Source organism: Bubalus bubalis, chromosome 1, assembly GCF_019923935.1.
Source record: "Bubalus bubalis isolate 160015118507 breed Murrah chromosome 1, NDDB_SH_1, whole genome shotgun sequence".
Classification (NCBI taxonomy): Eukaryota; Metazoa; Chordata; class Mammalia; order Artiodactyla; family Bovidae; genus Bubalus; species Bubalus bubalis.
Genome location: NC_059157.1, coordinates 184,793,739 through 184,819,720, shown reverse-complemented (window position 1 = coordinate 184,819,720; position 25,982 = coordinate 184,793,739). Strand labels below are relative to the sequence as shown.

At 43.3% G+C, this 25,982-nt stretch overlaps 1 protein-coding gene across 4 annotated transcripts in view; it reads right to left on the bottom strand.

Moving 5' to 3' along the window:
- The window catches only part of IGSF5 (immunoglobulin superfamily member 5), a 53,703-nt gene that overhangs the window by 3,276 nt on the left and 24,445 nt on the right, over positions 1-25,982 (bottom strand). For 2 of the 4 annotated variants that reach the window (XM_006076936.4, XM_044947269.2), the window contains 4 exons: positions 14,419-14,556; positions 10,968-10,992; positions 9,434-9,534; positions 8,232-8,305 (listed from right to left, as the gene is read on the bottom strand). In XM_006076936.4, the coding sequence (XP_006076998.2) occupies positions 8,232-8,305; positions 9,434-9,534; positions 10,968-10,992; positions 14,419-14,556 (338 nt within the window). The remainder of the gene's footprint in view (positions 1-8,231; positions 8,306-9,433; positions 9,535-10,967; positions 10,993-14,418; positions 14,557-25,982) is intronic. The other 2 variants (XM_006076937.4, XM_044947275.2) reach the window with 1 other exon arrangement.

Genomic DNA, 25,982 nt, shown 5'->3' with positions numbered 1-25,982 from the left:
GAGACTCGTGTACCCCAATGTTCATCGCAGCACTGTTTATAATAGCCAGGACATGGAAGCAACCTAGATGTCCATCAGCAGATGAATGGATAAGAAAGCTGTGGTACATATACACAATGGAGTATTATTCAGCCATTAAAAAGAATACATTTGAATCAGTTCTAATGAGGTGGATGAAACTGGAGCCTATTATCCAGAGTGAAGTAAGCCAGAAAGAAAAAACACCAATACAGTATACTAACGCATATATATGGAATTTAGAAAGATGGTAACAATAACCCTGTGTACGAGACAGCAAAAGAGACACTGATGTATAGAACAGTCTTATGGGCTCTGTGGGAGAGGGAGAGGGTGGGAAGATTTGGGAGAATGGCATTGAAACATGTAAAATATCATGTATGAAATGAGTTGCCAGTCCAGGTTCGATGCACGATACTGGATGCTTGGGGCTGGTGCACTGGGACGACCCAGAGGGATGGTATGGGGAGGGAGGAGGGAGGAGGGTTCAGGATGGGGAACACATGTATACCTGTGGCGGATTCATTTTGATATTTGGCAAAACTAATACAGTTATGTAAAGTTTAAAAATAAAATAAAATAAAAAAAAAAGAAAAAAAAATATATAAAAAATAAATAAATAAAAAGTGTTCCCCAACTACGATGCCTCATGGTTATGGAGTATGTCAATGTCAGGCCACTTCCATGTGACCCCCCTCACAGCCCCCAACAAGCATCTTGAATCCTCTGTGCTCTGCAGCAAGCTCCCTGCAGTGGGGTCGTGAACATGGGTCATTTCAAATGAACAGATGTAAGTGAATCTCCAAAACTCGGGGATGATGTCCCCTTAGGAATGATGCAATACATGTCTGTTATGTTTTCACGCTGAGCCACAAATGAATTTTCCTCAAAGCAGATTGCCCAGGAGCGCAGTGAAAATGTCCATTCTTCAGCCATATCTCCCAGAGATTCTGGCCCAGAAAGCCTGGAAGAGACTCAGGAGGGAGAATTTTAACAAGCCCCTGAAGTGCGTCTCTGTCCTGAGGACCACTGCTCGGTCCCCTGGTACCCAGACTACCGTGTTTCTAGGTGCCGGCTTCATCTCCACACTCAGCGAGCATTCCTCGGGACCCAGAATATGGGAGAAACACTCCCCACTTCTTCCAGCTGTAACAGTAATAAGGACTTTCTCTCTCAGCCCCTGGTAAAGAGTCCCAAGTTCGGGGGGACCCGGCAGGGCAGTGGGCTGAGAGGCGGGGATGAGCATGGGAGGTGCTCCAGGAGGCTACCAGGGGCCGCTTCCCTTGATTTAAATGCCTGCGACTCCCAGTGGACCTGACCTACATCAGCCATGGCCTCTGGTAGCTCCAGACCACAGTGGCTGGCCTTATGTGGAGGCAACCTCCAGCCCATGGCCTGTCCCCAGTGACACTGCCCCAGAGCTGAGCCCTCACCCCTTCTGAAGTCCTCAAGGACCTTCAGCACTGAAAGAACCGGAGACACCTGGGGATCTGAAAAAAGAGCTTCCCCACGGCAACTATGGTGACCTTCCCATGGCAGTGCGGGCCTCCGGTGTTCTGGACCTTAACAGGGAGGGTGTCGAAGGAGCGAGAGTTACGGGGGCTGATGCCACGGCAGATAGGGTTTTACCCCTTCCTGGACAAAGGAGCCTGGCAGGCTACAGTCCATGGGGTCGCAAAGAGTGGGACATGACTGAGCGACTGTCACTCACTCACTCACAGTATGAAGAGGGTTTCCCTGGTGGCTCAGACAGTAAAGAATCTGCCTGCAATGAGGTAGACCTGGGTTCAATCCCTGGTTTGGGAAGACCCCATGGAGAAGGAAATGATGACCTACTCCAGTACTCTTGCCTGGAGAATTCCATGGACAGAGGAGCCTGAGATCAGTTCATGGGGTCGCAAAGACTTGGACATGACTGAGTGACTAACACACACACACACAAAGTATTAAGGAGCCAGGCTCCTGTTCAGTAACTGCTGAGCATTAGTTGTAATTAAATTCACACCTGGTGATGTATGATGAGGACACAGCATGTGGATGCTCTCAGCAGCCTGGGGATAGAGATACAGATGGTAGAACTCTGCGTAGGACTGAAGGGAGGGTGAGACTAACTCCCCAAACAGCCTGCTCCTCGGCACCTGTACTCAACTCTGAGCAGGTGTGGTCACAGACCCCAGGGCCTCCTCTCCTTGTAGCAGGGTCCACATGATGCCAGCAAGAGTGCTGCTGCCTCTTTAGTCGCTCAGTCATGTCAGCTCTTTTGCAACCCCATGAACTGTAGCCTGCCAGGCTCCTCTGTCCATGAGATTCTCTAGGCAAGAATACTGGAGTGGGTTGCCATTTCCTTCTCAAGGGGATCTTCCTGATCCAGGGATGGAACCTGCATCTCCCACACTAGCAGGCAGATTCTTTACCGCTGAGCCACCTGGGAATCGTATGGTGTGCAGGCAGCATGGGTCCTGGAGAGCGGTCCAGTAAATCCCAGCCCAGTTCAGTTAACATGAATGTCTTGGGACTCTGAGCAAATCATAAGTATTGCTCAGGGTGAAATGACAAAGTAGCCAAGTTGATCTTTGGCAACATCCCACTGTCCCCACCTACAAGGTCATTTCTGTCTTAGGCAATAACCCTTCAATCCAGCCTTGTGTCAGAAACCCCTCCACTGGCTCTAAAATGCAGAGATGCCCAGGCTGCCCCACCACCAGCTGGACTGGGCCAGGAGATCCACGGTGGGGGGGACCAGGAACCTGGGTACCCCAAAGGCCACACCGATGACTCTCCTATGCACTGCACCCGGGGCCCTTCAGGGTCCCCCTTCCCTGGATCATTTGAACAAGACAGTCTTGAAGAAGCCCTGAGGGACCAAAATTACAAAGGAGCAAGATGACCATTTGACCTGGAATCATGCACCTGTCTTCAAGGACCCGAAACAAAACATTGCATACTCATCTACTCTGGTCAAATAGTATTTTTGTCCTGATTGCATTGTGGTGAGCAGTCTATAAGCACTCAGGCTCCTGGTGTCACTTTACTCGTAACAGCGTAATGCTGGGTGTTGAGGACATTCTCCAGTAGAGGGAATTAGTGTTTAATGAGCAATCCAGAATGCCGTGCCAGACTGCACAGAGTCCACGGCCTCCCACTACCTAAGACCTCCTGAAGATGTGGAGGGTAAGTAAGACATCAGCTGAGATGAGAAGGCGGAGTGGGGAGAACACACACAGGTGGACTCATGAGATGCTGGACTAGTCAAAGGCAAGACGGCCCTGCTCTGAGACCCGCTGACCCGGGGCAGGAGCCTCAGCTGCTCTCACATACACGCCCTGTCTTCATCCACGGGACGGGCATCTGACCCAACCAGCTCTGTGGTGAGGAGCCCGGGCTACACTTTTGCTGCAAGCTGACTCACAACCTAAGATCTCTCCGGTTAACTCACAGGCTGCTCAGGAACTGAGCCTAGCTCAGATTTTCTATAAAATTGTGTCATCCGTAGTCAACCACCCTGAAGTCTAACCAGCCAGCTCTTGGGCAGGAATCTCACTGGGCACCTGCTCTGGGCCCCTGAGGTGGGTGGCAACACCCCCACAGCCGCATAGACAGCAGAGTGAACAAACTGACTCACAGGGAGGCCCAGGGAGAGGAGGGCAGAACAGAAGGACAAGGGACGGGGCTCTGACTCTCAGCTGCCTGTCCTGGGCCCTCCAGGGAGCAGGGATCACTGCACAGGGAGAAAAGTTACAGGGAAAGAAATCACAGTGTACTGTCCTTGCTCTGTGGCCTAAGAAGTTCTGAGGAGGGTCCACAGCCCCGGCAGAGTGGGCAACGTGGCCACACAGACCAGCTGCAGGCCTGGCTGTGGCAAGTTCTAAAGGAACCTCTCGCTAAAGGTGGCCTGGACCTGCTCCTACAAGCTGTGGCTTGACCACCTGGTGGGTCTCCAGGGGCCAGATCACCACATGCAGGACTGTGTCCTCTTTGGAACTAGGACATGGGAGGGAACTACTGAAGGCCAAGCCCTTTCCTCTATGGACCATCTTCTTCCCGCCCTCCTCCTTTTTTGATTAAGTTGGAGTACAAGAATGTCGTGCTCGTTTCAGGTGTCCAGCAAAGTGATTCACCTGTACGTATACTTTTTCAGATTCTTTTTATAGATTATTTTACTCTCATAGGTTATTACAAAATATTGAATATAGTTCCCTGTGTTCTACAGTAGGTCCTTGTTAGTTATCTATATAGAGTGATGTGTATCTGTTAACCCCAAACTCCTAATTTATCCCTCCTCTCACTTTCCCCTTTAGTAACCATAATTTTGTTGTCTATGTCTGCAAGTCTGTTTTGTAAATAAGTTGATTTGTATCACTTTGTAGATTCCACATAGTTGTGATAGCATATGATATTTGTCTGTTCCCTCCCTCCTTTAGGGCTTCTGTGGTGGCCCAGTTGTAAAAAATTGCCTGCAAAGCAGGAGACCAGAGTTTGATCCCTGGGTCAAGGAGTTCTCCTGGGGAAGGGAATAGCTACCACTCCAATATTATTGCCTGGAAACTTCCATGGACAGAGGAGCCTAATGGGCTACAGTCCATGGGGTCGCAAAGAGTCTGACACGGCTGTGCAACTAACACAATTCTTCCCTCCTTTAAGGGCCTCACAGGAAGCATAATCCACGGTACACCTCAAGTCCAGGTTTCCCAAATGGGCAATGAGGACACAGTGCCTGGACCCACACCTGCAAGACACCTTTTGCTGAAGGATCAAAGATGGACCTTTTCAGAAATGTGTTTGTCCTAAGTTCCCTTGCTTAGAAAAATCCAGCTATTTAAAAACCTTTGTCAGTTTCTAGCTTAGGCAAAAATAGTTCATCTTCCTTGCATCCTCTCTGATCTTTAAGAAACCTGGTGCTCTGGCTGAGGTGCCCTGCTTGCCTAGAAACCTTACAAACACTTCAAGAAGCATGGGGGTGTGTTACCAGCCCCCAGGGCCCAGCACCTCGATGGCCACTGTTCTTTTTCCACCAATAGATTATCTAACTTGTTACACGTTAAAGAAGAAGAAACATCCTAAATTTCTCTCCCTGAATATTTTTTTCATCATATATATTTTTCATCGAAGTTCCACTAACTTACGTTTCAGGTGCACAGCAAGGTGATTCAATTATACATATACACATATATTATTTTTCAGATTATTTTCCATTGTAGGTTATCATAAGGTATTGACTATGGTTCCCTGTGCTATACAGTAAATCTTTGTTGCTTGTTGTGCGTCTATTTTTTTTTATTGGAATCTAGCATTTCATTCATACTAAGTCAAATAAGTGGAGTCAAAATGTCATAAATTTTTTAGTTAGGCAAAAATTCATAAGTTTTCTAAGATATATATTATACATACTATTTATATATGTACGAAAAACCTTTTCTACTGTGCTTGAGAAAGAACATCAAAAAAAAAAAAGGAAGAGATGGAGAAATTGGAAAACAAACTAAATGAAATGTCTCCCTGTATATTTTCAAAACAACACTTTGAACTGAGTGTCCCCTCAGAGCTCTGAACGCCATCCTCCTGTATACAAGCACACCCATAGTCCCCCCTTTCTCTTCATTTATATCAGGGATACGGGACATGACCCCCTTCTGTATCTCCTCCCCACTGCCCCGTCCTCCATCCCAGACCTGAGCCCTGTGACTTCTCTGGTGGAAAGACACATGCCATGTAACCACAGGAAGGCCACTGAAGTAATGACTGGCTTAAATGTGTCCTTGGGATGACCATGCTTGACACTGAGGGAGAGCCCCTTCATCAGCACACAGTGCCCACTCAGGTCCGGTCGTGGGGTCTGGACAGGAAACGCCCATCACAGCTTGGCAATTGCTCCCTTTCACCCACCACCTCTTAAGTCAAGAGACACTGGCCCTTCAAAGGGGAAACTGTTGCATTGCTACAGACAATAGATACATGTGCCCACAGGAGCAGCTTGATGGGAAGAGTTTTACCTCTCTATTCCCTGCCACCCAGCCTGAGGCAGTAGCTCAAACTCCTACCAGGAGCTCACAATTTGTCACGCAGGTCCATCTGCTTCTGTGCCTCAAACCCCTCATACATCTTCCTGCCTGGCTACCTTAGTTGCTGCTAACAGCATCATTTAGCTCCTCTGGATACATGGATAAACATCCATCAAGGTCCCCTTCCCTGCACAGGCCTGGGAGGCACATGTCTCTGGCAAGATGTACGTATGGAGCTGGGTCTCAACTGCAGGGAGGCATATTACAGCCGGCAGCCAGCTGGAAGCTGAAGTGAACATCAATGCCAGGAGAGAAGGATGGGGCTTCGAAGGCATGCACTCAGCAGTAGCGCCTCAGGCAGGTACCAACTCCGAGGCCAAACAGAGCTACGGCTATGTGATCCACAAGCTGTCGGAGCCCCAAGCTGCGAGTCTGGCTTCCCCAAAATCTAGCAGAGGAGAACACCCATTGGGGATACTAAGGCAGAACCGCATCTAAGTGCTTCTCCTTTGAAGATGCACAAGTTAGAAAATGGCCCTGGTTAGACACACATTTGTATTTTGTTTGTTGTTTGAAGTAATTTTTACTAGGCTATAGTTGCTTTACAATGCTGTGTTAATTGCTGTTGTACAGCAAATTGAAGCAGCCATGCATATACATACGCGTCTGTACTCAGTTGCTCAGTCATGTCTGACTCTTTGCAGCCCCATGGACTGTAATTTCCCAAGCTAGAATACTGGAGCGGGTAGCCATTTCTTCTCCTGGGGATCTTTTCAACTCAGGGATCGAACCCATATATCCTGTGTCTCCTGCGTTGACAGGCAGATTCTTTACCACTGAGCCACCTGAGAAGCCCACATATACATACATTCCCTCTTTTTTGGATTTCCTTCCCATTTAGGTCACCACAGAGCACCAAGTAGAGCTCCCTCAGCTGTACAGTAGGTTCTCATTAGTTGTCTGTTTTACACATGGTATCAATAGAATATATATATTAATCCAGATTCAGAGAACAACCTATGGACACCAAGGAGGGAAGAAGGGGTGGGATGAATTGGGAGATTGGGATTGACATATACACATTTGTTTAATATGATTTTTGGATATAAAGAACCGTATATCCTGCATATGAACTCTAATTCATTCGAGTGATAAGCAATGTTGGTTCAGTGTCAGAAAATGACGAACTGTGTCTCCACGGCTCCTCATGGATGGTTTCTCTTATGTTAATGTCCCTTGGAAGGGCGGTGCCCATCAAAAGTTGCCTAGCAACCAGAAATACCTGCAGTCAATTGTGCTCTGCCCTCACTGTTTACAATAGCTAGGACATGGAAGCAACCTAGATGTCCATTAGCAGACAAATGGATAAGGAAGTTGTGGTACATATACACAGTGGAGTATTACTCAGCTATAAAAAGGAACACGTTTGAGTCAATTCTAATGAGGTGGATGAAATTAGAGCATATTATACAGAATGAAGTAAGTCAGAAAGAGAAACACAAATACTATATATCAATGCATACATATGGAGTTTGGAAAGATAGAAACAATGATCCTATATGCAAGGTAGCAAAGGAGAACAGACTTTTGGACTCTGTGGGGGAAGGTGAGGGTGGGATGATTTGAGAGAACAGTATTGAAACATGTATATTACTATATGCAAAATAGATGACCAGAGCAAGTTCAATGCATGAAACAGCACACTCAAAGCCAGTGCTCTAGGACAACCCAGAGAGATAGGGTGGGGAGGGAGGTGGGAGGGAGTTCAGGATAGGGGGGACATATGTGTACTGATGGCTGATTCAGTTGATGTATGCCAAAGCCATCACAATATTGTAAAGTAATTACCCTCCAGTTAAAATAAATATTTTTAAAAAGCATATGAGAAAAAATAAAATTTTTTTAAAAATCATGCTCTTCCTGGTGCCCCAGGCTCACACATCCGTCTGCACATCCCACATCTCTGTGTGGACGTCTAACAGACTCCTCAATATTACCAGTCAATAATTACACTTTTGATCTTTTCCCAAAAAGCCTGCTCCATGGGGAGAGATACTACGTGTTCTGGTCCGGTTCCGCAACACTGTCCCATTGACTCAGAGGTGGGCAAATGCCACATTTGTCCATCATGAACATAACATAATCACCTGCCATGAGGCAAGGGTGTTTAATGGCAAAAAAAAAAGTCCAAAAGGGGGAGAAGGTCTGAATCACCTGATGAGGTTGCCTATTGCTGCGTTGCTCTGGAACACCAGCTTCAGAGGACTTGGCATGGAGGGAAGCCGGCTCTGCAACAGAAAGAAGATGTTTTTAGAGTCAGAAGTGACCCAAATCCCACTGCCTATTCTAACAACTCTGACGCATAAAGAAATACTTTTATGTACCCCTGGCATCAATCATTCCTAACCACAAACGGCTTTTTTAAAGTTTACTTGATGGGACATACTTTTAGAGATTTATCTTTCTAATGAAATAAAAATATAGCAAAAGGACTCAAAATCGATTCCTTTCTTGAGAAGTTAGTCTCATTCAGAAACAAGACGAATCCATAGCTTTAACGTCTGATGGGGGGAAATAGACACAGTGGGAAAAGGGGTCCAGAGAGATTCAGTTTGGGCCACAATTTTGGTCAAAGGACTTGATTCATTGCTCTAAATACTAATGAATAAATATTCTATCACAGGAAATTTTGCAAGAGACTATGATGGGATTATTTGAGGAAATTGTCCATGCTTGGTGATATTCCTTTGAATCTGAAGCATACAATTTGGAATGTACATAGGAGGGAGGCACAAAAGAATGGAAAGAAAAGAGCTAACGAGAAGAGAGTCCCAGTCTTAGTGGAGAAAACAGTTTTGAGCATCTCTGCAAGAATCGATTAACCAAAAATCTTCCTGTGGAATTGGATTTGCCGGCAAATTGTTAGGGCCAGCCCCCAACTTCTAAGGGGTAATTTGTACAGTCTCTCTCTCAACTGCTTTGAAAAGGATCTTGATTCAGATCCTACCTGTGTCCTTCACTACTGGCAGTGGCTTCAAAGAGCCCATTATGACTATCAAATTGAAAAGGAAAGATTTCTTCTGAATTTCAGATTTAACTGAAGTTTTTGGGAAGTAACTCCAATGTATAAAAATGCCTCCTCACACACTTTAAGGTAGAATAATTAAAAAAAAAAAAAACATTGAAAAAAATTATTTTAAAAAACAAATTTTCACCTCAATTTCTTTTAACTTTAGATAAACAGGTGGGTTTTTACTGTTATTGTCTCCTAGAATATTTCTAGTTCTGGAATGACTTCTTCTAAAAATTACACCCCAAATAATGACCGCCAACAGCTAAGCAGATGCCTTCAGAACTGGTGTTCGGTGGGCCAGCTCCTCCTCCGACACACTCCCTGTCCAAACCCAGCCACTCACGTGTGGTCCTTGACTCATCTGAATGGTAGCCATAGTTTTCGTTTGCACTTTTCAACTTTGTCCCAACAGTGTCTTTGCTTGTCTTCACAGTTGCAGATTTCCTAGAATTAGACCATTTGAAAAAGCCAATGTTCATCAGCAAGAGATGTTCGGGTCTCACTGTCCACCCAGTGCATTCACACACAAAGAACTTAACACAAGGCTGAAGTTCAGGCCCTGGATCCTAGAGGGTGGCCAGCATCAGGATGGACTTTCATACCCACCAGGATGGCTATGTAGACTCCTGTATGCTCACACACTCCCCTTCTGGGAAGAAATGGAACTTTATCATGACAGGTCCATTAACTCCAATCCCCACGTGGTTGATACTCAACTCTCAGAAACCAGTGACTAAATAAAGCAGAGTTGGCCACCTATGACCCACAGACCAAATCTGGGCCCCCATCTGTTTCTATAAATAGAATTTTATTGGAACTCGTCTGCTTCCATACTGTCTGTGGCTGCTTTCCTGTTAGAGCAACAGAGTTGAGTAGCTGTGACAGAAAGCATGTGGCCCACAAAACCAAAGAGATTTACTATCTGGCCCTTCATAGAAAAAGTCTGCCTCTAAAATAAAGCAAAAATTGGTACAGCTTCCCAGGGGAAGGAAGTTTGGCAGTAGATATCCAAAGATTTTAAAATATTTATGCTTTACCACTTAGAATTGATTATCAAGCAAGGGAAATAAGCAAGGGTATGTGCAAATATTTACCTAAAAGGATGTTCATTCATGAGCTAATGATGATTACATACAACTTCCTTCATCACATGTAGCCAGAAGATATTTTAAATTGTAGCATTATACGTATTAAAATTGTCTAATAAGATACTGAAAGCTGGATGTGGTTTTAACACTCTCAACAAAACCACCACTTGTCTAGAAATCCCTCCCTTGACTGCATTTATAATTATGTAAATATTGTAGACATTTTAACTGGTTATTATAAGTCCTTGACGTAGTTACCTTAAAAATGCTTGCAGCTATATATGGACAGCTGTGAGAAGGGCAGGAATGTTTCCATCCCTCCCCCCGCGGGGTAAGCAGTGAACACTCCTAACCTGTCTGCCTAGTCAGCTTCATTGCCTTAAGCAACCTAGCTGGTCTCGCTGTCTCCACTGCCCTGGAAGTTCCAGTAGGACCTCTGCCTGATTCTTAAAATGGTCCTCAGATCCCTAGCCATGACTTAAAGCAGGAGGGCACCAGTCATGGTACAGAGTGTCCTCTTGTGGAAAGAGTGGCGAATGCCAGACACCAAGTAAAAATCTACTCCACTTTCCTAAGTAAGCAAGTCAAACACAGGCAGTAGGAACCCACCTATTTTATTCTACAGTTAATATCACCCTATGAGTTGGTGATTGGCATACATGTTTTTCAGAGTTGTCCACTTTTAGTGCCTTATTTTGAGTAATATAGTCCTAAAATCCCACAGCTGTGTGTGTTGGTTGATTTTCATTTGTTTTTATTTTCAGAAAATTGACGTGATCTCAGACTTACCTTATTTGACTTTGATAACTGGATTCTGCCAAAAGAGAAAGAAAAGGAACAAAATTACATTAGCAAAATCAGGGTAGTTCTTCTGAAAATAAAATCACATCAATTTTTATAGGCCCCTAATTTTAAACACGCACATTACTGAGTGTTTGTGATCCAACAGGTATTTAGTTCCCTAACAGTGAACTACCAAATGACTTAAAACATAAGGAAAGTAGAATTCACTGTTCACTATCATAAATAGATATATTTATGATACTTGGGTACCTGAAATACAGTAGGGGCTGAGTATGTTCTTAGTGAGTACTGAATCTGATTCCTGAGGTTATAGAGACTCCATTAGTTCACCATGAGGACTCTGTTCCCAGTCTCTGCTGCTGATCCTTCAGTGCTTACCTGTCCAGACATCGTGCCAGTGCTAGGCAAGGTGTTATTTCATTCAATCGTTACAACAATCCAAGAGGTAAGTGTTAGCATTATCATATTTTTAACAAACTAGATACTATTGCACAAGGGTAACTATGTTTTTAACAGATAAGGAATTATATTGCTTAAGCATTATAGTTCTTCATTCTAAAATACATTTTCAGTCGATATGTACCAATAGTATCAATTCATACAGTTCTGCCCACCCCTCAAAAGCTCTTGTTAAAATGCTAGTGTTGTTAGTCGATGGATTCTTGGGCTGGAAGGAATCTAGCATTTCAACATGGGGAGCAACACAGCCCCCACGATAGACCCAGCCCATCTGGCTCTAAAACCAGTGTGCTTTGCACGCCTTCCTGTCTACTGCCCCTATGCATCTTGCTTTATCGAGATCCAAAAAATATTCATTTTCCTTGTTTTTTGGATAATGTTCTCACTTATTTTCAGTTCTAACAACATTACTGATTGACACCTCAAATTGAACCTCAGAAGCAATCTTATTTGAGTTGAAAGGAAGAGATTGGTCTCCCCGTGGTGATAGAGGATGCTGTTGTGTTCCAGTCAGGTTCAGTCTGAAGGAGAGGGACCCCTGGTCCCGCTGCTCTAGAAGCATGGATTCCCAAAGCCTCCAGGCCATGCTGAGTGGGGTCCCCAGCCATCCTCAGTCAGTCCCCAGAAACCAGGAAGAGCACTGAGAATTCCTCGGGCACCAAAAAAGTGGAGCACCAGAAAATAATTTTTTTGTTTTTATTTACTTATTTTTTTGGCCACACCATATGGCATGCAAGATCTTAGTTCCTCAAGCAGGGATTGAACCTGTGCCACCTGCACTGGGAGCATGGAGTCTTAACCACTGGACCATTAGGGAAGTTTCCTGAAAATACTTTTTAAAATCCTTGAATTTTAACAGTTTTAAGCATGCAAATAATTATCATGTGGAAGTCCAAGACTTTGCTGGATCCTCTACGTTTATGTCAAGGTGAAGTGTAGTGTCCATTGTGAATCAGCTTTTCAGAGATAAATAAAAGATAAACTGTAGGACAGATCACATAAACTTTTATTATGTTAATTTATTTAATTCTCCTAACCAGTCTCTGGGCTTCAATGGTGGTTCAGTGGTAAAGAATCCACCTGTAAAGAGAGAGACGTGAGTTCGATCCCTGGGTCGGGAAAATCCCCTGGAGGAGGAAATGGCAACTTACTCCAGTATTTTTGTCTGGGAAATCCCATGGACAGAGGAGCCTGGTGGGCTACAGTCCATGAGGTCACAAAAAGTCAGACATGACTTAGCAACAACAACAACAGCAACAACCAATCTCTAGGATAGGACTTATCCTCATTTTGTAAACGAGGAAACTAAGAATCAGAGGATCTCTGGGTGCACAACCCATGTGGACCAGACCTTCTTATTAGGCTGGTGTGGAGCAGACAAAAGCCTAGGAGATTCAGAAGTCCAAATAACCAGAATGTTCTTCAACCATACCACAATAGCTAATGTCAAAAATAATAATCTGAAGGCAACAAGCAATCCTCATCTGTTTTGAATTAAAATTTAAGTTATCCATAGTTTTCATTAAAATTCAGTGGGGTTGGTAATGCATCTGTGATATACAGGATAACTCCCAAGGAAAAATAAATTTCCATCAAATATGGGTCAATAGGGGTTCACTACTTTTCATTTCTGTTTCCTAGAGAATAAAAGTACGTTGTTGTTTAGTTGCTAAGTCCAACTCTTTTGCAACCCCATAGACTGTAGCCTGCCAGGCTCCTCTGTCCATGGAATTCTCCAGGCAAAAATACTGGAGTGGGTTGCCATTTCTTTCTCCAGGGGATCTTCCGAACCCAGGGATCGAACCCGTGTCTCCTGCATTGGCAGGTGACTGAGCCACCACAGAAGTCTGAATAGAGGTATAGCACAGAGGTAATTCTCCAAGGACAAACTAAACCCATACAGGAGCTAAGTCTAGGCAAGTAGCCCAGTTAAGGCAGGACAATGCACGTCACGTGAAATATAGCACTAAGAGAGCTAGTCCAAGTAAAAGAGGTAGATAACATGGTGCCTGGCAGACATGCAGAAAGTGCTCATCAAATCACATAGTGCTAGTAAAATTAAAAGTACAATTAAACTGACATGTAGCCAAACATCAAAACTCTGACTTTAAGAAAAAAATTCAAATAAGAGTAGATGGAGGTTTTAGGAGAGAAAGAAAGACAAAGATGGACACACACTCAACACTTGGGTAGTCCTGAGTGGTACCTTGAGGTACCCCTTGGGTAGTCCTGAGTCCATACAACAAAGTGCCTGTGGTTTCCAAAACCATGGACTTACTCCCACCCTAACATTGATTAACTCACCCTGAGGTTGAGCCTGCCCCCAGACAAGGCCACTGCCTTCACATATCTTGGAGTATCTCAAAAGACTTCATTTAGAAGATGTGTACTTATATTTATTAATTTTATTTGTACTATTTTTGTTAACAAAAGACCATGTTTTTCTTTCTACCACTGCATTGATATTCACCTAGAAAAGGAGAGTCGGAATCCTACAAAATAGAAAATAATCTTTTGATGTGCTCAGATAGGTGGATATTATTTTAAAAAGAAAAAAAAAGCATAGTATCTGAATGACATATCAAAATAACCTTATATCCTTGCAAATCATGAAGTAGGAAATGGCAACCCACTCCAGTCTTCTTGCCTGGAAAGTTCCATGGACACGGGGGCCTGGCAGGCTGCAGTTTGTGGGGTCTCAAAGAGTCGGACATGACTGAGCACACACGCCTTGCAAATAAACACACAACCATCTCTTAACCTTCTCAGGGTGTGAAGATCTATCTTCCTTGAAGGGTTGGCTCAGGCTTCCTTCCATGAGAAAGTCCTTTCCTTCTCTACTAATTTCATGCATTTCCTTTCAAGGACTCTAAAAGCCAATGCATCTTTTGAAAGAGCAGATGAGCTAATGAACTACAAATCCTTGTACCAAAAATTTAAAAACATATACAAATCTATGTGAACAAAAGTAAATTACCTTCTTTCTCTGTCCTGGAGACACAGCAGCAGAATATTATAATCAGAACAATGATCAGGATCAAAAGCAACGACAATGACACAGCAAGTAGAACTATGGCCCAGGTAGGCAATGGTGTACCTGGCTTATCAATACTGTCTACAAGGTAGAAAGGAGAAAAAAATATATTTTAGTGATGCTTGCCGTTGTCAAGGGTATGTAATCACTGAATCTGCCACACTATAAATTAGAATACATTTTCCGACAATATTGTAACTATTGGATCTGCTACAGCCAGATGTCAAAGGCCAAGTTCCCTTCGGTGTGATTAAATATTCAATGTTCTACAGTATCTTCCATTACTTTCTCATCCATTTACTGCTACTAATAAATACCTGCCTAGTAACACAGTCCAAACATTCTCTGGTCAACGCCTCTAACATTCCTGAGAGGTGGATAAGCTAGGCTGTGCCACTCCCTAAGGTTGGAACAGTGGTTTCCATGCTCTGATATCATTTACTTACTCAAGAAATGCTTATTGACCAGATACATGCCCAGGAGTAGGATTGCTGGATCAAAACTCTAATTTGAAAAGAAACACGCACCCCTTTGTTCACAGCAGCACTATCCACAATAGCTAAGACTGGAAGAAAGCTAAATGTCTATCAACAGATGAATGGGTAAAGAAGATGTGGTACACAATGGAATACTAGTCAACCACAAAAAAAAAATGAAATAATGCCACTGGCAGCAGCATGGGTGGACTTAGAGATTATCATATGAAGTGAAGTAAGTCAGAAAGAGAAAGACAAATATCATATGATATCACTTGTATGTGAAATCTCAACTACAACACAACTGAACATATTTACAAAATGGGAACAGACTGACAGCTTCAAACACAAACTTACAGTTACCAAAGGGGAAAGGGGGTGGAGGAGGGATGAATTAGGAGTTTGGGAATAGTGGATACAGGCTATTACATATAGAATGAATTTACAATAAGGTTTACTATATAGTACAGGGAAATATATTCAAAATGCCCTGTGATAAACCATATACCACCTGATGTGAAGAACTGACTCATTAGAAAAGACCCTGATGCTGGGAAAGACTGAAGGCAGGAGGAGAAAGGGACAACAGAAGATGAGATGGTTGGATGGCATCACCGACTCAATGGACACGAGTTTGAGCAAGCTCTGGGAGTTGGTGATTGACAGGGAAGCCTGGCGTGCTGCAGTCCATGGGGTCGCAAACAGTCAGACACGACTGAGCGACTGAACTGAACTGACCTATTCAGTGTTTCAAGTCATGCCTCATCACCAATTTATTTTCAGGAATGGAAACAACTGGTAAACTTTTGGAGTTGCTGTTATCTAATTTACATTAATGTATCCAGCAGTACTATAACATTGTAAAGGTGTTTCCCCCAGAAAGTACTGACAATGATGTGATTTCCAAGTTGTTCATGGCAAAGACATGTTCCTTAGAAAGAGTTTTGATGTATGCAGCTTTAAATAGGGTTCTGAAATCATGATCATGCAAAATACATTGTACTAATTAAGCAAACCAGAAGTAGTAAGAAAATTTGTAATTATTCTAGAAATGTCTAGATAATTTTAAAAAGTGCAATCAAAACAAAAAGGAGAGCTGGGGAGAGAAAGAAAGAGAGAAGAAAAGCCATTTTGATTTTTCATGGCCATGCCCTAGTGGGAACTTTCCAATACATGTCATATGGTTGTCTAAATTGAAATTTAATCTAATTTAAATTACATACAATTATATACAATTACATATATATATTGTATATGTATATACAATTACATATATATGTAATTGTATATACAATTACTCAGCACCAGTCATACCAGCACATTTCAGGGCTCAGTTGCCCCAAATAAAGAACTTCACCTTCATCAAGGAGAGTCCAGTGGGATCACACCACCTTCCCAATCTTTCCCTGATGGCTAATAAATGCATGAAAAGATGTTCAACGTTGCTCATTATTACAGAAATGCAAATCAAAACTACAATGAGGTATCACCTCACATTGGTCAAAATGGCCAGCATCAAAAAATCTACAAACAATAAGAGAGGGTGTGGAAAAAAGGGAACCCTCTTGCACTGTTGGTGGGAATGTAAATTGATCAGCCATTATGGAGAACAGTATGGAGATTCCTTTAAAAACTAGGAATAAAACTACCATATGACCCAACAATCCCACTTCTGGACATATACCCTGAGCAAACCATAATTGAAAAAGACACATGTACCCCAATATTCATTGCAGCACTATTTACAATAGCTAGAACATGGAAGCAACCTAGATGTCCATTGACAGATGAATGGATAAAGCAGCTGTGGTACATACATTCAATGGAATATTACTCAGCCATAAAAAGTAAACCATCTGAGTCAGCTCTATGAGGTGGGTGAACCTATAGTCTATTACAGAAGTAAGTCAGAGAGAGAAAAACAAATATCATATACTAGTACATATATATGGAATCTAGAAAGATGGTACTGATCAATCTATTTGCAAGGCAGCAATGGAGACATAGACATAGAGAACAGGTTTATGGATATAGTGGGGGAAGGAGAGGGTGGGACAAATTGAAAGAGTAGCATGGAAACAAAATTTTAAAAAATTACCATATGTAAAATAGATAGTGGGTGGGAATTTGCTGTATGACGCAGGGAGCTCAAACTCCATGCTCTGTAACAACCTAGAGGGGTGGGACAAGATGGAAAGTGGGAAGGAGGTTCAAAAGGGAGGGGACATATGTATGCCTATGACTGATTCATGTTGATATATGGCAGAAACCAACACAATATTGTAAAGCAATTATCCTCTAATTAAACATAAATTTAAAAAACAATTTTATAACAACATGTTTAAGTTGATCTGTTTAAATGTGAATTGCTTTTCAAGAAAGTCTGTCACTCAACTCTGGGTGCTTGGGTAGCATCTCAGTGTAAATGTGTGCTATTTTATTAGATATCAGTCATTAGAAAAATATTAAAACAAGAAACTTTCTATGGAGAAAAATAGGATTTGCTTGTAAATCAATGGTCTTCCCACAGTTTGGAACCAGAGACTGTAGCTGAAAAATGTCTCTTGGATTTTCTTTTAGAGTTTTCCTTGAAATCATAGTTTAAAAGGTAAAGGCTCAGAATAAGTTGCATGAGTGGTTATAAATGATCACTAATGCTTTGGTGAAAAGGCAATGGCAACCCACTCCAGTACTCTTGCCTGGAAAATCCCATGGATGGAGGAGCCTGGTGGGCTGCCGTCTCTAGGGTTGCACAGAGTCAGACACGACTGAAGCGACTTAGCACCAGCAGCAGCAGTGCTTTGGTGTTGACCTCTGGGTGCTGACCTCTGGATGAGCAATGATCCCACTGCAGAATAATCCACAGACTTATCTCAAAACAAGCACTGAAATCCAGAGAACTCTGAATTTTGAAGAACTATATAATATAAAAAGATATTTGCCTTTTGTCCTTCATGCAAAGCTTCTCTGCAGTACCCATGATGGCCTTTTTATATTTCTTTCTTTTTTAAACATCTCATATTCAATGCCACCTTAAATGTCTGTGAAACTGGCCACTATAAGGTCCATTCTTCCTACACTTCTGCTCCTATCTAAACTAGATTGTCCCCACAAAGACTGCATCTTATTCTGCTTATACCCCAAGCAACAGGCATATTAAAATTGAGCATGTTGAACCAATGAATCAATCGATGGATGGATAGATGAAGAGACTGTTTCCTTCTAACTCTGCATGGAGAAGAGAAATCTGTGTACTACACTGTCAGCTGCAGCTGAGCCAGAACTGGGACTCACCTTTCTCCTCATATTGAGATGCTTGGACAAGGATTACAGGACTTTAGAAAAGTCAAAACTAATATCTATCTCCACATCAGCCACCATTCTTCTGAGGTAAGCTAGGACAGATAGAGGTAAAAAGAGATTTACCCCCCCCCCAAAAAATGAAGGGGGATGTAACAGAATTGTCACTCCCCATATCATCCTCCCTAGCCCCATAAATGGAGCTTTAAAACAAGTCAGTCCTTAAATTAGGAGTTTCAGATTAACATATCAGTCAGTCAGTTCAGTCACTCAGTCATGTCGACTTTTTGCAATCCCGTGGACAGCAGCACGCCAGACTTCCCTGTCCATCACCAACTCGTGGAGTTTACTCAAACTCATGCCCATTGAGTTGGTAATGCCATCTAGCCATCTCAATCTCTGTCATCCCCTTTTCCTCCTGCCTTCAATTTTTCCCAGTATGAGCATCTTTTCAAATGAGTCAGCCCTTCGGATCAGGTGGCCAAAGTATTGGAGTTTCAGTTTCAATATCAGTCCTTCCAATGAATATTCAAGACTGATCTCCTTTAGGATGGACTGGTTGGATCTCCTTGTAGTCCAAGGGACTCTCGAGAGTCTTCTCCAACACCACAGTTCAAAAGCATCAATTCTTCGGTGCTCAGCTTTCTTTATAGTCCAACTCTCACACCCATACATGACCACTGGAAAAACCATAGCCTTGACTAGACGGACCTTTGTTGGCAAAGTAATGTCTCTGCTTTTTAATGTGCTATCTAGGTTGGTCATAACTTTCCTTCCAAAGAGCAAGCGTCTTTTAATTTCATGGATGTAATCACCATCTACAATGATTTTGGAGCCCAAAAAAATAGTCTGAAACTGTTTCTACTGTTTCCCCACCTATTTGTCATGAAGTGATGGGACTGGATGTCATGATCCTAGTTTTCTGAATATTGAGCTTTAAGCCAACTTTTCACTCTCCTCTTTCACTTTCATCAAGAGGCTCTTTAGTTCTTCTTCACTTTCTGCCATAAGGGTGGTGTCATCTGCATATCTGAGGTTACTGATATTTCTCCTGTCAGTCTTGATTCCAGCCTGTGCTTCTTCCAGCCCAGCATTTCTCGTGATGTACTCTGCATATAAGTTAAATAAACAGGGTGACAATATACAGCCTTGACGTACTCCTTTTCCTATTTGGTACCAGTCTGTTGTTCCATGTCCAATTCTAACTGTTGCTTCCTGACCTGTATGCAGATTTCTCAAGAGGCAGGTCAGGTGGGCTGGTATTCCCACCTCTTTCAAAATTTTCCAATTTGTTGTGATCCACACAGTCAAAGGCTTTGGCATAGTCAATAAAGCAGAAATAGATGTTTTTCTGGAACTCTCTTGCTTTTTCCATGATCCAGTGGATGCTGGACCAATTTGGTCTCTGGTTCCTCTGCCTTTTCTAAATCCAGCTTGAACATCTGGAAGTTCATGGTTCACGTATTGCTGAAGCCTGGCTTGCAGAATTTTGAGCATTACTTTACTAGCATGTGAGATGAGTGCAGTTGTGCAGTAGTTTGAGCATTCTTTGGCATTGCCTTTCTTTGGGATTGGAATAAAAACTGACCTTTTCCAGTCCTGTGGTCACTGCTGAGTTTTCCAAATTTGCTGGTATTTTGTGTGCAGCACTTTCACAGCATCATCTTTCAGGATTTGAAATAGCTCAACTGGAACTCCATCACCTCCACTAGCTTTGTTCATAGTGATGCTTCCTAAGGCCCACTTCACTTCACATTCCAGGATGTCTGGTTCTTGATGAGTGATCACATCCTCATGATTATTTGGGTAGTGAAGATATTTTTTGTACAGTTCTTCCATGTATTCTTTCCACCTCTTCTTAATATCTTCTGCTTCTGTTAGGTCCATACCATTTCTGTCCTGTATTGAGCCCATCTTTGCATGAAATGTTCCCTTGGTATCTCTAATTTTCTTGAAGAGATCTCTAGTCTTTCCCATTCCATTGTTTTCCTCTATTTCTTTGCACTGGCCACTGAGAAATATTTTCTTATCTCTCCTTGCTATTCTGCATTCAAATGGGTATGCTGCTGCTGCTGCTTCTAAGTCGCTTCAGTCGTGTCTGACTCTGTGCGGCCCCAGAGACAGCAGCCTGCCAGGCTCCCTGGTCCCTGGGATTCTCCAGGCATGAACACTGGAGTGGGTTGCCATTTCCTTATCCAATGCATGAAAGTGAAAAGTGAAGTCACTCAGTCATGTCTGACTCCTAGCAACCCCATGGACTGCAGCCTACCAGGCTCCTCTGTCCATGGGATTTTCCAGGCAAGAGTACTGGAGTGGGGTGCCATTGCCTTCTCCGTCAAATGGGTATATCTATATATGAAATAGATAAACAACAAGGACCTACAGTATAGCACAGGACAGGAAACTATACTCAATGTTTTATAATAATTTAGGGAAGATAATCTGTAAAAGAATATATACCTGGATCACTGTGCTGTACACTTGAAACTAACACAGCATTGTAAATCATCTACACTTCAATTTAAGAAAATAAAAATGAGATAAAATACAGTATATGGCCAAAAAACAAGCCAGTCCCTTAACATCAGTCACATCTAGAGAGTAACATGACTAGTCCCCTTGCTCCACAGAAGGCAGACTCCCAAGCATCACCTGAAATGCTTGCTGTGCTCATGGATTCAGAGCCAGCTCCCTCGATGCCAAGTCAGGGGTACCCCAGGTGATTCTGAGGCAGGTGGTTGGTGATCCACACTTTGAGAATCCCTGAGTGCAGTCAAGATGTAAACACTGCCCAAACTGCCACATTCCAGGGAACCCCTATATTCTCCCTCCCACTGATATGATGACAAAATTATTAAACCCAGAACTGCTTTAGGATATTCGCACTCTGTCCACTCTTCAGAAGCCTTGTGACTTAGAGAGCTTCGGGTTCCGTGTCAATAGAACAATCAAATTTCATGGTCACTGTGTGCCTATGCTCCCTTTAGCCTTGGGCTCACATGTTAGTAACAATTCTCAGCCCACCAGGCTGTTCAGAAACTCAAGAGGCACGGGTCAAAGTGCCAAACACTGTGAGGTCCAGCGCATGTGTTCCAGATTGCAGTGCTCATCTTAAATTCGGTCTGATGAACTCTTTTTACAAACTGAAGTTTGAAAAAAATAAGAGCTTTTATAAGGGAGCCAGCATAGGTGGGTCTGGTTCAAGATTCAAGAGAAAGGCATGAAATCCTTACTGGAAAAGTCAACACACTGTTGACTTACTCAAACGCTCTATCAGGGGCGTTTCCTTTGCTGCTGGAAAAAACTCTCAGCATGCCAACTTGGGTCAGCTGTTTCTTAGCATGAAAATCTTCCCCCTAATTTTGTACAGCAAGATAACCCTAGGGAGGGCCTATTTGAAGGAAGGGAGGCCACCTCGCTGGCATGGGAGACAGAATCAAGAAAGAGAGAGGGTGATATTGCACCTTGCCTGCCTTTCATGCCCCTTAATTTAATCCCCAACTTCAAAAGAGGGATGCCTGCATTCACCCAAAAGCCCCAGGCTCTCACCAACATGGCAACTTACATCAGGAACCACACAGCTCAGATTTTTGCTTCCTATTGGCTGTGACTTCGCTACACTGGGGGTCAAATCTCCCACAGAGTTTCCCACCTAAAAAAGATTTATGCCCTCTCTCTGCTCCAGGGGAACCCCAAGAAAAGCATGGGGTGTGCATTGTAAACAGATGTAATTTAAGATTGGAGCCACAGAGAGGAAACTTTCTTCAGTTCAGTTCAGTCACTCAGTCATGTCCAACTCTTTGCGACCCAATGGACTGCAGCATACCAGGCCTCCCTGTCCATCACCAACTCCTGGAGCTTCCTCAAAGTCATATCTATTGAGTCAGTGATGCCATCCAACCATCTCATCCTCTGTCAGCCCCTTCTTCTCCCGCCTTCGATCTTTCCCAGTATCAGGGTCTTTTCTAGTGAGTCAGTTCTTCTCAACAGGTGGCCAAAGGATTGGAGTTTCAGCTTCAGCATCAGTCCTTCCAGTGAATATTCAAGACTGATTTCCTTTAGGATGGACTGGTTGGACCTCCTTGCAGTTCAAGGGGCTCTCAAGAGTCTTCTCCAACACCACAGTTTAAAAGCATCAATTCTTCTGTGCTCAGCTTTCTTTATAGTCCAACTCTCACATCCATACATGACTACTGGAAAAACCATAGCCTTGACTAGATGGACGTTTGTTGGCAAAGTAACATCTCTGCTTTTTACTATGCTGTCTAGGTTAATCACAGTTCTCCTTCCTTACTTTAATAATAACTTTTAATTGATATCACAGTATGTATATATATGTACACACATGCATATATATCACAGGTATCTATGTTTAGCATGAGGCTAATTTTTAAATGAGCAAGGCTTCCCTGGTGACTCAGTGGTAAAGAATCCACCTGCAATGCAAGAGATGATGGTTCAATCCATGGGTCAGGAAGACCCCTGGAGAAGGAAATGGCAACCCACCACAGTATTCTTGCCTGGAAAATTGGATGGACAGAGGAGCCTGGCCAGCTACAGTCCACTGGGGTCTCAAAAGAGTTAGACACTGCTGAGCAACTAAACAACAACAATTTTTAAATGAGCACATTTACAGTGGGTTGAAAGAAAGAGAAACAATAGTCCTATATTGATAAAATGAAAATCATGACAGTGAACAGAAAACACAATCTTGGAATGATCTCATCCATTACCCAACCCCTGCATCATGCAAATAAGACACTCAGAATAAAGCTCCATTAAAGGTTAGCCAAGGGCGCTCAGAGCAGGGAAGCCCCAGAGTCTCTGACTCTGCCACGTTGGGTCTCTAATCTGGAAAATTCCTGCCTGGAAAGTTGCAGCCCAGGTCCTACAAGAATCAGGGACTCTCAGTGGACACCACTCCCTGATTTGTGTCTTAGCAAAGGGTGTGGGCACAATGATTCAAGATGGAAAGCAGATTTGCAGGTACGGATGGATATACTATGGGCTTCTCTGGTGGCTCAGGTGATAAAGGATCTGCCTGAAATGGAGGAGACCCAGGTTTGATCCCTGGGTATATACCTGTTACCTGTTACCCACAAACAGTGACTAAGTAAGGTTACCTCCAAGTTCAACACCACCTGCCTTCTTCCCTACATTCCCTCCCATAACTACCTGCACGCAAGGACTGCAAGACTGAATTTACAGTGTGACTTTAATCTCAGCTCCAAGATTGTCCTTTTCCCATCTGTGAAGAAAAGGAAAATAGATCCCAGGTGCTCTCACAGAAGTGCTCAGAGTTTTAAAAGGGCACATAGACTTTCTCAAAACCAGCAGGATGACTGCAAAATGTCACCACCAGAATGTGCAAAATATGCTCCTATGTGGACCAGAAAGGACATGGGAGATCACTGAATCCACAAATAAATGAGAACCGTGGCTCACTCTCCTGTCCTGTAGGCTCTGGTGCAGGCATTGGGTGTTTTAACCCACTTACTTCTCATACCAATAACCACCCTAGACGGTAGGGATTATTATTAACTGTTTCACAGATGAGAAAACTGAGGCTCAGAGAGGTTAAGTCACCTGCCTAATGTCACACTGTGAGGAAGAAGGCAAGCTGGGAATTGAGTCCACACTGTCTGGCATCAAGCCGTGAAGAGTAGCATCTGATGAGGCTGGGCTGGGAGGCAGGGCCTTAGAAAGTTTCCATTTCAGTAGCTCCTAATCCTGCTTGCTCAGTAATTTGGGAGCTTTTTAAAAAAATAATAATAATAAATGCTGGCTTCCAGACTCTACACAGACTGAGAGAGAACTCTGGGGTGGGGCCTGAGAATCAGCATAAGTGTTAAAACTCCCCTAACAAGCAGCCGAGGAGGGGAAATGCATATCCTATTCTCTTCCCTGCCCCTCATTTTACCCACAAGAAAACTATGCCACGAAGACATAGGACTTGCCCAATGTCACACAATTAGTGCCCAAATTCCAACAAGGATGGTCACACCCACCACTCTTGTCTGCTCTCAAAAGGACCACGTCCCACAGAACTCAGATCTCACCAGGAATCACCACAGTCTACAAGGCAATCATGTGTCCTAAAACTACGGCTACACTTGCTCAGTCTACAGCCTGAACACTAATAAGTTTGCAGAGAAAATGACCCAGACAGTCAGACAGAGGGTTGAGGGAGCTTGGCCCAAGGCAGGAATGAGGGGGGCTTTCACCCTCTTGCTGTCCGTATGTCTGTGATCTTAAAGTCCGTATTACCTCTGTAATCAAGAAAATCAGTTTTAAAAGACACCAGCATGCGCCTTTCAATATGCTTTTCTTTATAGAATCAATAAGCTCTTCATGCAACCTTTTGGCTTAAACTCATCAAGCTCCCTAAGCTGTCAATGTCACTTTCCTCAAGGGCTCAAAAGGATTACCCCCAAATGAACACAAACTCCTTGCACTTTTAGGAAATGGGTGGCAGAACTGATGCTTTTATCTGATTCCTGAGGAAGCCTGAACAAGCACAGCCTCATGCACTCTCGGCTCTTCATAAACGTGGCTTGGCTTCCAGAAGCCAACTCCCCTAGCCCAGGTGGTAACGAGGTATTCAGCTACTAAAACTTGCATAAAACACACAACACACCACCAGCCACCAGCTGCTCTCGATCTTGATGAATAATTTAGAAACAAATTACCCATCTCCAGATGAGTCCAATAAAATGGGACTCATTGCAACATACACATCACGCTCTCCTCTGTGAAGCTGTTGGAACTCCAGATGCCGTAATTAAGCCTGCTCACTTCACTGGTGCCGGGCTAAGAAGAATTCAGCCGAATTAAACCCTATCAAGGGAAAGTGAATGCCCCTTGCCCTTTCCCTACAAAAGACAAACTTTGCAGACAAGCTCATCTCCAGATCCATTTCTCCAAGGCATCATTAGTCAGACCAGAGCTCTTTGTTGCATTATTGCCTTAATAAAGTGTGTGGTTTGAACAGTTTCGTTCCATTTGGTGCTAATAGAACTTTTTTTTTTCAATCTTCCCTTTCAAACCCTGGACCATACTTTGTCACATTTAAACTGCCTGAAAGCAAGCTGGGTTGGCTCCTTGGAGAGGTGGTCAATACCAGGCCAGAACAGGGGTAATGCAAAGAAAATTTGGAACATCTTAATGAGCCAAGTGCTCAGAAACTAAGAGGGACACGTCAGGACACCAGAGCCAGCTGGAAAGGATTCCCCCTGGTCAAAATTGGAATATCAAAACGGATAGTGATGGGAGTAAATTACAATGTATTGGATAAAAATGAGTCCACACCAAACTGTAAAAAAAAAGAAGAAGAAGAAAAGGAAGAAAGAGACAGCGATGTCTTTTCTTTGCAGAAGAATGTGTGTGCTCATTTGTTCAGTCATGTCCAACTCTTTGTGACTCCCTGGACTGTAGCCTGCCATGCTCCCTGTCCACGGGATTATCCAGGCACGAATACTGGAGTGGGTTGCCATTTCCTACTGCAGGGGATCTTCCCAACCCAGGGATGGAACCCACATCTCTTATGTCTCCTGCACTGGCAGGTGACATCTCTTGTGTCACTTAAGAAACCCATTACAGAAAAATGACAACTAAAAAATATAGAAAAATGGTGGAACCAGAAAATCATTCTTTTACAACCACCAAAGAAATAAGTGATTTGGGCAATGACTTATCCATGAATGCAAATATTATTAGGTGAAAGACTGTCAA